Source organism: Ahaetulla prasina, chromosome 4 (genome assembly GCF_028640845.1).
Source record: "Ahaetulla prasina isolate Xishuangbanna chromosome 4, ASM2864084v1, whole genome shotgun sequence".
In the NCBI taxonomy this organism is placed as follows: Eukaryota; Metazoa; Chordata; class Lepidosauria; order Squamata; family Colubridae; genus Ahaetulla; species Ahaetulla prasina.
Window position 1 is genome coordinate 16174294 of NC_080542.1, and position 13040 is coordinate 16187333.

Here is a 13040-nt window from a genome sequence, read left to right on the forward strand (position 1 = left end):
CCTACCTAACTTCTAGTCATGTCATTTACCTAAAAAGAGAAAAGAAAGTGGCAGAAAAAGAAAAGCAAATCAGAACAATAATAAAAAAGAGAAATCATCTATCCATCGTCTCTTGCCTGCTTCAATACTTCAATTGCTATGCTTTTTTTTTTGATTTGCCTCCCGTATTCCTGTCTTGGATCTTTATCCTGAACATTAATTGGACACCCTTTTTCAATACTCAGTATTTCCTCCACTGTTTCAATATTTTTAAAAATGTTGAAACAGTGTGTGGGGGGGGAGGGAGTTACGTGTTTATTTGCTCCACCAGTGGAAATTTGGGCAAAAATGGAAAATGTTTGTTATGCTGAATTATCAATAGCTTTTCAAATATAACGTCATGCTAGGACTTTCTAGACTTTGTTAAATGTCATGAGGTGTTTTTTTCCCCCCAAACATTTTGTGTTGTGGGTGCATGTCTGTATAACTAACTGGAATATATTGTTGATTCGGGCAATTATGCATATATATTTATTTTAAAGTAAATATTGATTACTGTATTTATTGATTAGATTTGTAAGCCTCTAAACACTGTTTATTCTTGGCTCCTTACAGAATAGAACTACTTTAAAAAAGCAGTTTATATAGCGTAGAAAGGAACCAATATTTTTCTTATTTTTGTTGTAGATAGAGCTGCAGGTAGCTGAAATGTAATAGCATTGGAGCCTTTTCTTCTTGTTTAAGAGAAACAATCAGGGAAAAAAATGGTCAGCATTAAAAAATAAAGAGGTTATCATTTTTGGAATTAGATCTCCTTTACATCAGGGGTGTCAATTCAGCCCATGGGGTGCTAAATCTTGTTGTGTCTTCAGCTCCCGAGCCTGGCCTCTTGGCAGAGAGTGACTCAGAGAGTGAGGGGGAAGAGCTGACAGGGCTTCCCTCTGCAGAACCTTCCTCTCTGGCTCTGCTCCAGATTCCAGAGGCAGGCCAGGTGGAGGAGATGACAAGGCCTCTTTCTCCCACACCTTCCCCCTCCCAGGAAATGCCTCAAGACTCAGCTGCTGACAATCAGTCCTGGTTAAATCCCAGGCATCGCAGAAAGGAGAGGCGGGAACAACAAAAGAAGGGGTGGGGCAGGCCTAGAGAGTGCTGAGTCACAGAGCCACACCCCACAGGGTATAAAAGCAGGAGGAGCTGCTCTATAGCTTCTTGTGACGGACAAAAACTGACTCTTGGAAACTTTGGCTGCAATATTTTGAGACTACGAATTTGGCTTCTGGATTTCTGTTTATTTCTGTATTCTTGGTTGCTCCAGCAATGAACTGCAGTTACGCTGGCTTCTGAGGAGATAGGAAAATTTGGCAGGCAATCGCAAGTTCATTGCCAGAACTGATGTCTGTCATAGGAATAAATTGCTGGCAGATATAGTCAGCTCACGTGTCTTCTTGGTTGTGGTTGGGGGGAGGACAGAACACATCTGGCCCGCGGGACCACCCTGGAAACAGTGAAGGCCCGTGGGGCCTCTGCCAGCGAAAATGGAGCTAAGGAGGGTTGCATGCGGCCCTCCCGAGCTCCGTTTTCGCTGGGAGAAGGTTGCAAGAGGCTGTTGCAGCAGAAAACAGAGCTCGGGAGCCTGTTTTCACTGGGAGAGCACTCGGGCTACTACAAGTGCCCCCAAAACGAGTGCCATCCACCTGGCCACACCCACCCTGGCCACACCAACCCCAGCCTCCCAAGGTCAAACACAACTCTGATATGGCCCTCAGCAGTAGTGGGTTTTACATACCTTCACTACCAATTTGGAACTGTGAGAGCGCACATGTGCGCTTGCTTCCTTTGCTCGTGCATGGCACTTCTGCACATGTTCAGAACGTGCGCATACGTAGAGTGTCCGTGATGACTTCCAGGCGGGTGGGCAGAGCCTCCTGCCGCCGCCACTGCTAGTTCGCCCGAACCGGTAGAAACACACCACTGGCTATCAGTGAAATCGAATTTGACACCCCTACTCTACATCAAACCAAGAAAGGTTTTCAGCAAAAAAAAAAAAGTTGAGAAAAATGGAAAGAGGGAAATGAAATTAGGGATCTGAAGCCCAAAAGACGGTTTAATGTGAGCACACTAGATGTATCTGACAGCATCTTAGCTGTTTCTTTTCTTGGACTTGCTAGGTTCCTTAACTTAAATGTGTCTTCATTCATAATTCTGAAACTATCATATGAACCCAAAAAAAGATGCAGCATCTTTAGACAGGTTCCAATACGTTTAGTCCGCTCTAAAACATCTGGACTTTACATCCAAAATTTTTGGATGGCTAGGGAATTCTGGGAGTTGAAGTCCACATTTTTCAAGCTGTCAAGGTTGAGAAACCCTAAGTAAAGTATGGTTTATTCCATCCATCATCTTGATTACTTTTAAATCTTTCTGTAGGATCAGCCCGTGGGATCCTGGGATGGGTACTTCAAAGGCAAACCTCTCTGCCATTTCCCATCACCCAAATATGGAATCTTGCTCCCCCTTTCCAAGGTGCATAAAGGTAAGGTTTATACTCATCTTGCATTTTTCACATTTTGCCAAAAATTGATCCTTTGTGTTTGTTTGTTTTTAATGAACTTTGATTGTGGTAATAATTCATTATTGTCCCTGTCAAACACTGACATCTTGGTTAGTGATGCATTATTTTTCAAAACCATTGCATATTATAATATATAGAACATTTACTGCAAATTATTTAAATTTTCAGCCAGCAGTGTAGCCTTGTCTGTCTCCATATGATTTCTCTCCCCAACCGGCACATCTTTGACCAAGGCACAAACATTCCTTATATATCTGTTCATAAAATACTGTACTTTTTGGAATATAAGACACACTTCCCAACCCCCTAAATGTGGGTGGAAATTTGGTGCATCTTATATACCGAATGTTGCTGAATGCTGCCCACCCGCCGGCCCCCACCCGCCGGCCTTTTTCGGCCTCCTCATGTTGTGTTTTCAGCCTCTGCATGCCCAGTTTTAGACTTGTTTCAGGCTGCAGGGATCGCCACAGCATATCGCCACCAATCGCCACCTCCACGTGTTGCGTTTTTGGTCTCTATGTATCATGCTTTCAGCTTCCACGTGCCCCATTTTTGGCCTCTGCACATTGCATTTATGAACCGGCCATAAATACAACACGCGGGGGCCAAAAACAGGGCATGTAGAGGCCAAATCGAGGCTAAAAATGTGACACACAAAAGCAGAGATTGGCGGGGATGTGCTATGGGGATCCTCACATCCTGGAACAGGTCTATAACGGAGCATGCGGAGGCAAAAAATGTGATGCACAAAGGCCAAAAACGCAATGTTCAGAGGCCAAAAATGCGACATGTGAAGGCTGCAATGGGCTGTGGCAATCCCTGGATTGCAGCCTGGAACAGCTGTTTGGTGGTATTCTGGGAGGCCGATCCAACTGCCAATCAGCTGCTGTGCTGAATCAGGCTCCGATAATGTGCTGAAGTTGACCAGGCTGTTTGCTGTTTGTTGCAAGGATGCTAGCCAGATGAATACCGATGGATGCTGGTAGGCAGAGGCAGAATTTTTTTTCTTGTTTTCCTCCCCCCAAAAAATGTGTGCTTTATACTCCGGAGCATCTTATAGTCCGAAAAATATGGTAGGTTAAATAACCAAGGAGAATTTCACACATCCTTTTCTTTGTGAGATTTTATTAGATACCGCAAAGTTTTTAAAGCCAGAAACTTGCTCTGGAATTGTTGAGTTTTGTTCATTTTAATTCAGATTGTTACAACAATAAATTGTGTGTCCAAGATCCAAATTACACATTGGGAATAATTGAACACCAAATGCATAACACTCTCTTAAAAGTACAGGTATTCCTCTACTTGCAATAGTTCATTTAGTGACCGTTCAAAGTGACAACGGCACTGAGAAAAAATGACTTATGGCGGCACCCTCATGGTCACATGATCAAAATCCAGGTGCTTGGCAACTGGTTCATATTTATGACAGTTGCAGTATCCTTGGGTCATGCAATTGCCTTTTGAGACCTTCTGACCAGCAAAGTCAATGGGGAATCCAGAGCAGGGATGGGCTTCAAAAATGTTAACAACGGGTTCGCTGCCTGGTTACTGGGTGGGCATGGCCATGTTGGACTCCTGCACCACGGCAGGATTTTTGCCAGTGGTGGGATTTATTTATTTATTTTATCACATTTACTGGATTCAGCCAGTTCGCACCTATTTGTGAGAACCGGTTGTTAACTTTCTAAGCAATTTGGAGAACCAGTTGTTGGAAGAAATTTTATTCTCCCCCCCCCCCCACTTTACAGGGCTAATCCTGTAAGGAAGGCAGGAAGGAAACATTCTGGTGGTGTTTCTAGCCTAATCTTTACTGCCCTGCTTACAGAAACTGCCTCTCTGCTTAACCCTTATTACATTGTAACAGCTAAGGCGAAGCACCCATCGACGTGAGTGACGTTGAAATGGCCACGCCTGCATGGTCACATGACCACCAAGTTTTTTTTTTTTTTTTTTTGTTTACATTTATACCCCGCCCTTCTCCGAAGACTCAGGGCGGCTTACAGTGTATAAGGCAATAGTCTCATTCTATTTGTATATTTTTACAAAGTCAACTTATTGCCCCCCCAACAATCTGGGTCCTCATTTTACCTACCTTATAAAGGATGGAAGGCTGAGTCAACCTTGGGCCGGGCTCGAACCTGCAGTAATTGCAGGCTACTGTGTTCTTAATAAGCCTTAATAACAGGCTTTTACCAGCGTGAGCTAAACCGGCTAAACCGGCCTATCCAGCCGGTCATTAGGGCAGAGAACCTGTTGTTAAATTATTTGAATCCCACCACTGGTTTTTGCCCTTCCTGAGCCATGTGCGCGCCCTGCACTTACTTGCATCCAAAATGGGCCGCTTGGGGACTCCTGGGAGGGTGGGCGGCCAGGAATGGGATTTGGAGGTTCTCCAAACTGCACAGAATCTTAGCTAGAGGTTCTCACGAACCCCCAGCAGCCCACCCCGATCCAGAGTCACTTAACAACCGTGTTACTTAACAAATGCAGTGATTCGCTTAAGAACTGTGGCAAGAGAAGTTATAAAATGGGGCAAAATCACTTAACAGATGTTTCACTTAAGCAACCTAAATTTTGGGCTCAATTGTGGTCGTATCTCGAGGACTACCTGTATGTTGGCATGAGATTATAGTTAAAATACCTAATGTTCTCTCTCTCCCCCCCTCCCACTTCTGTCTCATTCAAGAACAAGTTGATAAAAGTCAAGAAGTCCTGAACAGCAACTCCTCCACTCCTACCTCCGATGAATATGAAGACTGCCCATCCCCTTCCTCCATCAGATATCCTCCACCGATGAAGGAGTGTTTATCCCAGAACTCTCCTCCTTTAGCTCCTTTGTCAAACTTGGAGGACCTGAAGGAAGAAGTAGCACAAGTTTTTGAGAGGAAGAAGAAGAAAAGTGAGGCAGAAGAATCCGAGGAGGACCAGAACAGCAGAGAATATGACCACCATCTCTTGGAGATCAATTCCATGGTGGAGGTTTACAACCCACCCATCTATGGTGTGATACGTTGGATTGGAGACCTACCAGATGTAGATGAGACGGTTGCTGGTCTGGAGCTGGTGAGAGGAAAAAGATGGGAGAAGAGGCCCACCCAAAGGTGCTTTTCCAAAACGCAACTGGAATTTCTTGTTTTTTCCCTTGAAAACGTTTCTCTTCTTGTCTAAGAAGCTTCTTCAGTTCTTCCGTTCAGAACTGAAGAAGTTTCTTGGATGAGAAGTGAAACATTTCAAGGAAGAAAAACCAAGGAAGCCTGGTTTGCCTCTTGGAAAAACACCTTTGGGACTACCATGATCAGGATGATTGAGAATCCCCATAGACAAGAAAAGGCACATTTGCATATTTTATTCTGACTACTCTAGCTTTCCGTAGAGATGTGGAGATTCCACATCGCCTTCAGATGGTTATTTCCCAGATGAGTTAGATCAGTGGTAATCAACCTGGTCCCTACCACCCACTAGTGGACGTTCCAGCTTTCATGGTGGGCGGTAGGGGTTTTGTCCGATACTGAAACCTTTTTTTTTAAGTTAATTGACTTTTTTAAAAAAAATTCATGGCATTATTTAAAAACATTTTCATTAGGTTTTCATAAAATTCCCCGTGACAATTTAAATTTCTGAAAATATAATATTTGTATCGCCCGCACATAAGTTTAGTTCACGTTACGTAAGTGAAACTAAATGGCGCTATAGTGTGACCACAAACAAAAGAGCCTCATCCCAGAATAGCTTGCGCATCTGCCCCCACACCACCCAGCTGTAACAGAAAAGCAGAGCTGGTAGCTGGCACCCCCCCCCCAAACCCAATCCACGATGTGCAAGAGGCATGCGCAGACAATGATACATGGCGCGTTACTGTGAAACCGGTGGGCGGTTCGAAAATTTTACTACTAACAGAGATACAAAAGTGGGTGGTAGGTATAAAAAGGTTGACTACCCCTGAGTTAGATGCTAATTCCTTGATGCTAATCAAAATGCATCACTAAATCAAAATCAGCCCTATTATGGCCATTCCACTTGAGAATAATAACCAGTGTTTCTCAACCTTGGAAACTTGAAAATGTACTGACCTCTTGCTGGTTGGAGAAGTTGAAGTCCATACATCTTCAGACTGACAAGTTTGAGAAACTCTGGCCTATTTTAACATATTATGAATCCTCCTTTCATCTTTAGGCCAACAAGATGTTCTTTTGAAGTAGTCCTCCACTTACGATCATAATTGGGACCAGAAATGCTGTTGCTAAACTTCAGAATTTCTAGATTGTTGGTTTGAGCTCCGAGCTTGGTAATTTGATTGCAAACATTTCATCATCATTCGAGGAGACATTGTCAGTGCATTTTGAGTTGTGCTTGTCTGTCAGAACATGGGTCTTTAAATACCTTTTTAATGAGATGTGTTCTGACAGATGAGCACAACTCAAAACACACTGATGACGTCGCCTTCAACGGTGATGAAATGTTTGCAACCAAGCTCAGAGCTCAGACTAGCAGCTGAACTACCAACCCGAGCTACTAATGTTAAAACACATTTCAGAATTTCTGTTTACTAACAACAAGGTATGTTAATAAACAGAATTGAAATAACTTATAAATCATATGACAGAGGGAAAAGGTTGAGGGCAATTGGAGATGTACAAACTCACCTCTTTTTTACTTTTTCCTAGGAGGAACCACTATCAACAGGATGCACAGATGGACAATATAGAGGGATCCGCTATTTCTACTGCCAACCAAACAAAGCCCTCTTTGTCAAGCTATGTCACTGCCATCCTGACTCACGTTTTGACACCTTGCAGACTCCTGAAAATCCTGTTTTGCGTTGCAACTCCCTGGGTATGGTTTAGAGCAGTGTTGCTCAAGCTTGTTGTAGCCCACCAGCGGCCAGCACAGTTGGCAGCAGAGTTGGACAGTGAGGAAGTTGGGGAGGAATGTAAGTCAGTCCTGGAATCTGGGGAAGGCTCAGATGAGGGCTCTGAGTCAGAGGCAGAGAGGGGAGCAAGGCCATCTGGTAGTTCTTTGCTGCCTCCGGAATCTCCGGAGTCTGATATCAGCGAGGCAGAAGAACAGTGTGAGCCTGTTCCCAGTCTGTGCATGCACAGAGCTGCCAGAAGACAGGAACAATTAAAAAAACAGGGTTGACTTGGGAGTAAGGCTTGGAGATGATTGGTCCCTCCCATAAGACATAAAAGAGAAGCGAACGGGACGTGAGCTTTTGCAGTAAAAGCTCTGGAAAAGCTCTGTTTGACTCTGTGCTAAATTTGGTCTTGCCCTGCATTTGGCAATTAGTTCTCTGGCAGCATTCCAGGGGAGATAAGGTGAGTGTTTGTAAACACTCCCCTGATAGACTATTTGAGGAGCCTTTCAGACTGGGAATGACAATAATTCAAAGCCATTTGAATTAAAGATATTTGCCAGGACTAAATTTGTGCTGTTTACTTTCTAAGGAAGCCTAGATGAGAACAAAGCTTGACAACAATAAGATAGATGGAGTTCAACTCCTGGAATTTCCTAGTCACTATGCAAGAGAATGGAATTCTGGGAATTGGTTGCAGGTTCCAGACAGCTACCATATGGTTTAAAACAGCATTTCTCAAACTTGGCAACAGTAAAATATGTAGATTTCAATGCTCAGAATTCCCCAGCCCACATGTTGGGGTATGGAATTCTGGGAGTTGAAGTCCATAGATCTTAAAGTTGCAAGCTTGGGAACCATAGGCTTAGAGAGACTGAATGCAAAGTGGGCCGAAGATTGGAAATTAACTAGTTTCTTCTTATCCTCAGTAAGCAACATAGGGGTCTTGCAGAAACCATTTGACTAAAGCAGTGGTCTCCGAACTTGGAAACTTTAAGACTTGTGGACTTTAACTCCCAGAATTCTGCAGCCACCATGGCTTGAACCACAAGTCTTAAAGTTAACAAGTTTGATGACTCCTGAACTAAAGCATCCACCATCCATAGCGATTGGATAGATTGGATAGGACTGTAGGATGTAGAATTGTAGCAACTTCCAAAGTGTTATCAATTCTCTTCTGGAACTACTGATTAAACTTTGGGTTTAATCAATAACTTTCAAACTACCTGGCTGTTAGATCCATCCTTTGTTCTTTTCTCCTAGACTTTCGGGTCTATGCCAGTGCCAGGGTGGAAGAAGATACTCCACCACCACCATTGGGCAGTCACGGTTTGGAACTTCTCTCAGGATGGAAGAAAGGGATCCAAGGTCATTGCAACTCTTGCTACCTTGATGCTACTTTGTTCTGGTAAGGTTGGTGTATTGTTTGAAACTGACAAGACCCTGCTTTGATTTCCTCTGTGGGCCTGAAATGTCTGTGACCTACAATTAGTTGAATCTGGGAAGGCCTACCAATACTTAGGGACACGGTGGCTCAGGGGCTAGGACGTTGAGCTTGTCGATCAAAAGGTCGGCAGCTCAGCGGTCCGAATCCCTAGTGCTGCCATGTAATAGGGTGAGCTCCCGTTACTTGTCTCAGCTTCTGCCAACCTAGCAGTTTCGAAAGCACCTAAAAATGCAAGTAGAAAAAATAGGGACCACCTTTGGTGGGAAGGTAACAGCGTTCCATGCGCCTTTGGCGTTGAGTCATGCCGACCACATGACCATGGAGACGTCTTCAGACAGCGCTGGCTCTTCGGGTTTGAAGCGGAGATGAGCACCGCCCCCTAGAGTCGGCAACGACTAGCATGTATGTGCGAGAGGAACCTTTACCTTTACCTTTACCAATATTTGGGGAATTAGAGAAAACATTGGCAGATCATGGTTCCTTTTCATGCAAGAATGGGACTAAGGATAAATGATATGGACAGCCATAATTGTGTGTGGTGATTAAGGTCTTGGATTTGGATGAGAGAAGCTCAAGTTCAAGTTTTCACTTGACCATGGTGGCTATCAGAATGGTGTATGCCAGTGATGGCTAATTATTTTGTCGTTGTGTGCTGGCACCCATAATGCAATGCACATGCAATGCCCTCCCATGCAGGTGTGTGTTTCTCCCCGTGCATGCATGTGCGTCCCCCCCATGCTCCCTGCACCCCCGGCATGCGTGCATGATCCCCTGTGTCCTGTTTTGGGCCTAGCAGGCCTCCCTGCAGCCTCCTGGGACCAAAAAGGGGCCACGAGGGGGGGGATGTGCCACACTTCCCCACACCCTATTTTGGGCCTAACAGGCCTTTCTGCAGCCTTCTGGGACCAAAATGGGACACACCACACCCTCCCCCACCCCCTCCCTCACCCCCACACACCCCACTGTGCATATACACATACGTCTCTCACATGCGCCCCGCCCGTGCTCATCTGCGGCAGAGATCCAAAAATCAGCTGGCGAGTGGGAGGCGTGCGCACATGCGCGGTGGAGCTGAGCTGTGGCGACGGCTTGTGTGCCCGCAGAGAGGGCTCTGCATGCCACCTGTGGCACACGCGCCATAGTTTCGCCATCATGGTTGTATGCTATCCACCTTAAATTCTCAGAGCACAAAGATAGACATGTTGCATTATGTAAAGGTCCCATGTTCAGGGCTTTACATGGCTTCTCCCTAGTGCCTCCTGCTGACCAATGTAACATGACTGTGGAGCTCTCTGGGTGAATAAGTAAGTAGTCCAGTCAATCAGTCCAGTATGAGCAATTAAGAATCTTATTTAGACAAGCTTTTCCCTACTAATATGTATATTTATTTTTATGTATTTATTTTTGTCACAGCAATATACACAAGGATCACACAAAATGATTATATAGTATATAAATATATAATGAGGAAATATAAGGAAATATAAGCATATATATATAAGAAAAAACAATAGGATAGGAACGGTAGGCATGTATGTGCTCTTATGCATGCCCCTTATAGTCCTCTTAGGAATGGGGTGTGGTCAATAGTAGAGAGTTTTTGGTTAAAGCTTTTGGGATTATGAGAAGAGACCACAGAGTCAGGAAATGTGTTCCAAGCACTGATAACTCTGTAACAGAAGTCATATTTTCTGCAATCTAGATTGAAGCGGTTAACATTAAGTTTAAATCTATTGGTTGCTCTTGTATTATTGCAATTGAAGCTGAAGTAGTCTTTAACAGGAATATATATAGTTATATTTAATATAACTTTATTTATATTTTATATTTATATTTATTTAAATTATATTTAATATATATAGTTATATTTATATTATATATGTTATGTAGGTCTTTGGTTATTCGGGTTTTCTCCCACGTAAAATTGGAAGTGTCTTGGCGACATTTCGACGAAATCTCATTCGTCATCTTCAGGCTTCAGCTTCGTGCTTCTGGGAGCAATGTGTGAAGCAGAAGCACGAAGCTGAAGCCTGAAGATGACAAATGAGACTTCGTCGAAACGTCGCCAAGACACTTCCAATTTTACGTGGGAGAAAACCCGAATAACCAAAGACCTACATACAAACACCTGCGAAAAAAACATAAACTTCATTCAGAAAACATAAATAGACATGTTATATATATATAACAGGAATATACCACTATATAACCACATCAATGCAATATCAATATCGTATCTATTGCTTTCATTCTTCAGTGAGTTCTGGCTAGATTATTTGCAAAATATACTACATTGAAAAACAATACAGATAGTGCTCAACTTATAACAGTTCATTTGGTGACCATTCGGAGTTACAACGACACTGAAAGAAGTGACTTACAACCATTTTTTTTTCACACTTATTGCCATTACGGCATCCCTATGTGATTTACATACGGATGGTTGACAACTGACTCACATTTATAACAGTGGAGTGTCCCAGAGTCATGTGATCCCCTTTTGCGGACTTTCTGACGAGCAAAGTCAATGGGGATGGCAGATTCATTTAACAACCGTGTTAACTAATTTAACAACTGCAGCGATTTAACTTAACACGTGTGGCCAAGAAAATGGGGCAAAACACACTTTATGAATTTCTCACTTAACAACAAATATTTTGTGCTCAGTTGTGGTCATAAGTTGAAGCCTACTTGTATTATCCAATTTTTTTCCTTTCCCCAGTTTCCCTTATCCCAGTTTGTAACCACTAAACCAGGGGTGTCAAATTCAAGGGCTATGGTTGACCTCTGGGGGGCTGGTGGGTGTGGCTCTGGGTGGGTATGGCTAACTAGGTGGGCGTGGCCAGCTTGACGCCATTCCCCAAACTGCTGGCATGTTTCATCTTCTCATTGGGTAGGCCGGGCCGAAGCGACGTAGGCCAGCCCCTTACCTTTTTCAGGACAGCCCTTCAGGCCAGATCCGACCACATCGCGGGCCAGATCGAGCCCATGGGCTTTGTATTTGACACCACTGCACTAGACCTTCTGCTCCTCTTCAAAGCTGGGGGGAAACCTCTGAAGATCCCATTTTTCTCTTCTGCTTTCAGTATGTTCTCCTTTACTTCTGTGTTGGATTCCATGCTTCTACGCCCAGCAGACAAGAACGATGGGGAATCTTATACTGAGACACGAGATCTCTTAAGAACCGAGATTGTCAACCCTTTGCGCAAGTGAGTTTGGGTTCATCCTCTGAAAAAAGCCCAGGCGCTCTCTTTGATTTATACATCTTCAGCAAGCCAGAAAACAGCTGGGAACTTCCAAGATTGCCAAACATGTTTTTTGTGGGATGTGAGATTTTTCAGTGGTGGGTTAGTGCAAGACGGGGTGGTTTCCCAAGTGGATGAGTCATCCTGAGTCTGTCTCTCATTCTCCTTGAAATAGACATGTAAATTCTGAAAGCCCAGCACATAACAATACCTAGAAGCGATTGTTATTGGTAATCGTGACCTCGTGGAAAGTTTTGGAAAAAAATGAGCTCTCTGTGGTTTTCATCAGTGAAGAAAAGGTTTGGGGGAATCCTTTCACAAATTTTGATAACTGGGCAAGCCAGAACGCACAGTTGTGTATTTAATAAAAAGCAGGACTAGGTGTGACAAGATAGCAGTGTTCCAGCATTTAAGAAATAGAATAGAATAGAATAGAATAGAATAGAATAGAATAGAATAGAATAGAATAGAATAGAATAGAATAGAATAGAATTTTTTATTGGCCAAGTGTGATTGGACACACAAGGAGTTTGCCTTGGTGCATATGCTTACAGAGTACATAAAGGAAAAGATACGTTCATCAAGAATCATAAGGTACAACACTTAATGATAGTCATAGGGTACAAATAAGCAATCAGGAAACAATCAATATCAATATAAATCGTAAGGATACAATCAACAAAGTTACAGTCATAAGTGGAAGGAGATGGGAACGATGAGAAGATTAACAGTAGTGCAGATTTAGTAAGAGTTTGACAGTATTGAGGGAATTATTTGTTTAGCAGAGTGATGGCCTTCGGGAAAAAACTAGTTGTGTCTAGTTGTTCTGGTGTGCAGTGTTCTGTAGCATCGTTTTGAGGGTAGGAGTTGAAACAGTTTATGTCCAGGATGTGAGGGGCCTGTAAATATTTTCACGGCCCTCTTCTTGATTCGTGCAGTATACAG

General features: G+C 43.4%; 1 protein-coding gene across 1 annotated transcript in view; it reads left to right on the top strand.

The window, feature by feature from the left end:
- The window catches only part of LOC131197699 (ubiquitin carboxyl-terminal hydrolase CYLD-like), a 38051-nt gene that overhangs the window by 11550 nt on the left and 13461 nt on the right, over positions 1-13040 (top strand). The window contains exons 4-8 of the mRNA XM_058182071.1: positions 2407-2512; positions 5238-5614; positions 7216-7384; positions 8667-8811; positions 11937-12059. Of these exons, the coding sequence (XP_058038054.1) occupies positions 2407-2512; positions 5238-5614; positions 7216-7384; positions 8667-8811; positions 11937-12059 (920 nt within the window). The remainder of the gene's footprint in view (positions 1-2406; positions 2513-5237; positions 5615-7215; positions 7385-8666; positions 8812-11936; positions 12060-13040) is intronic.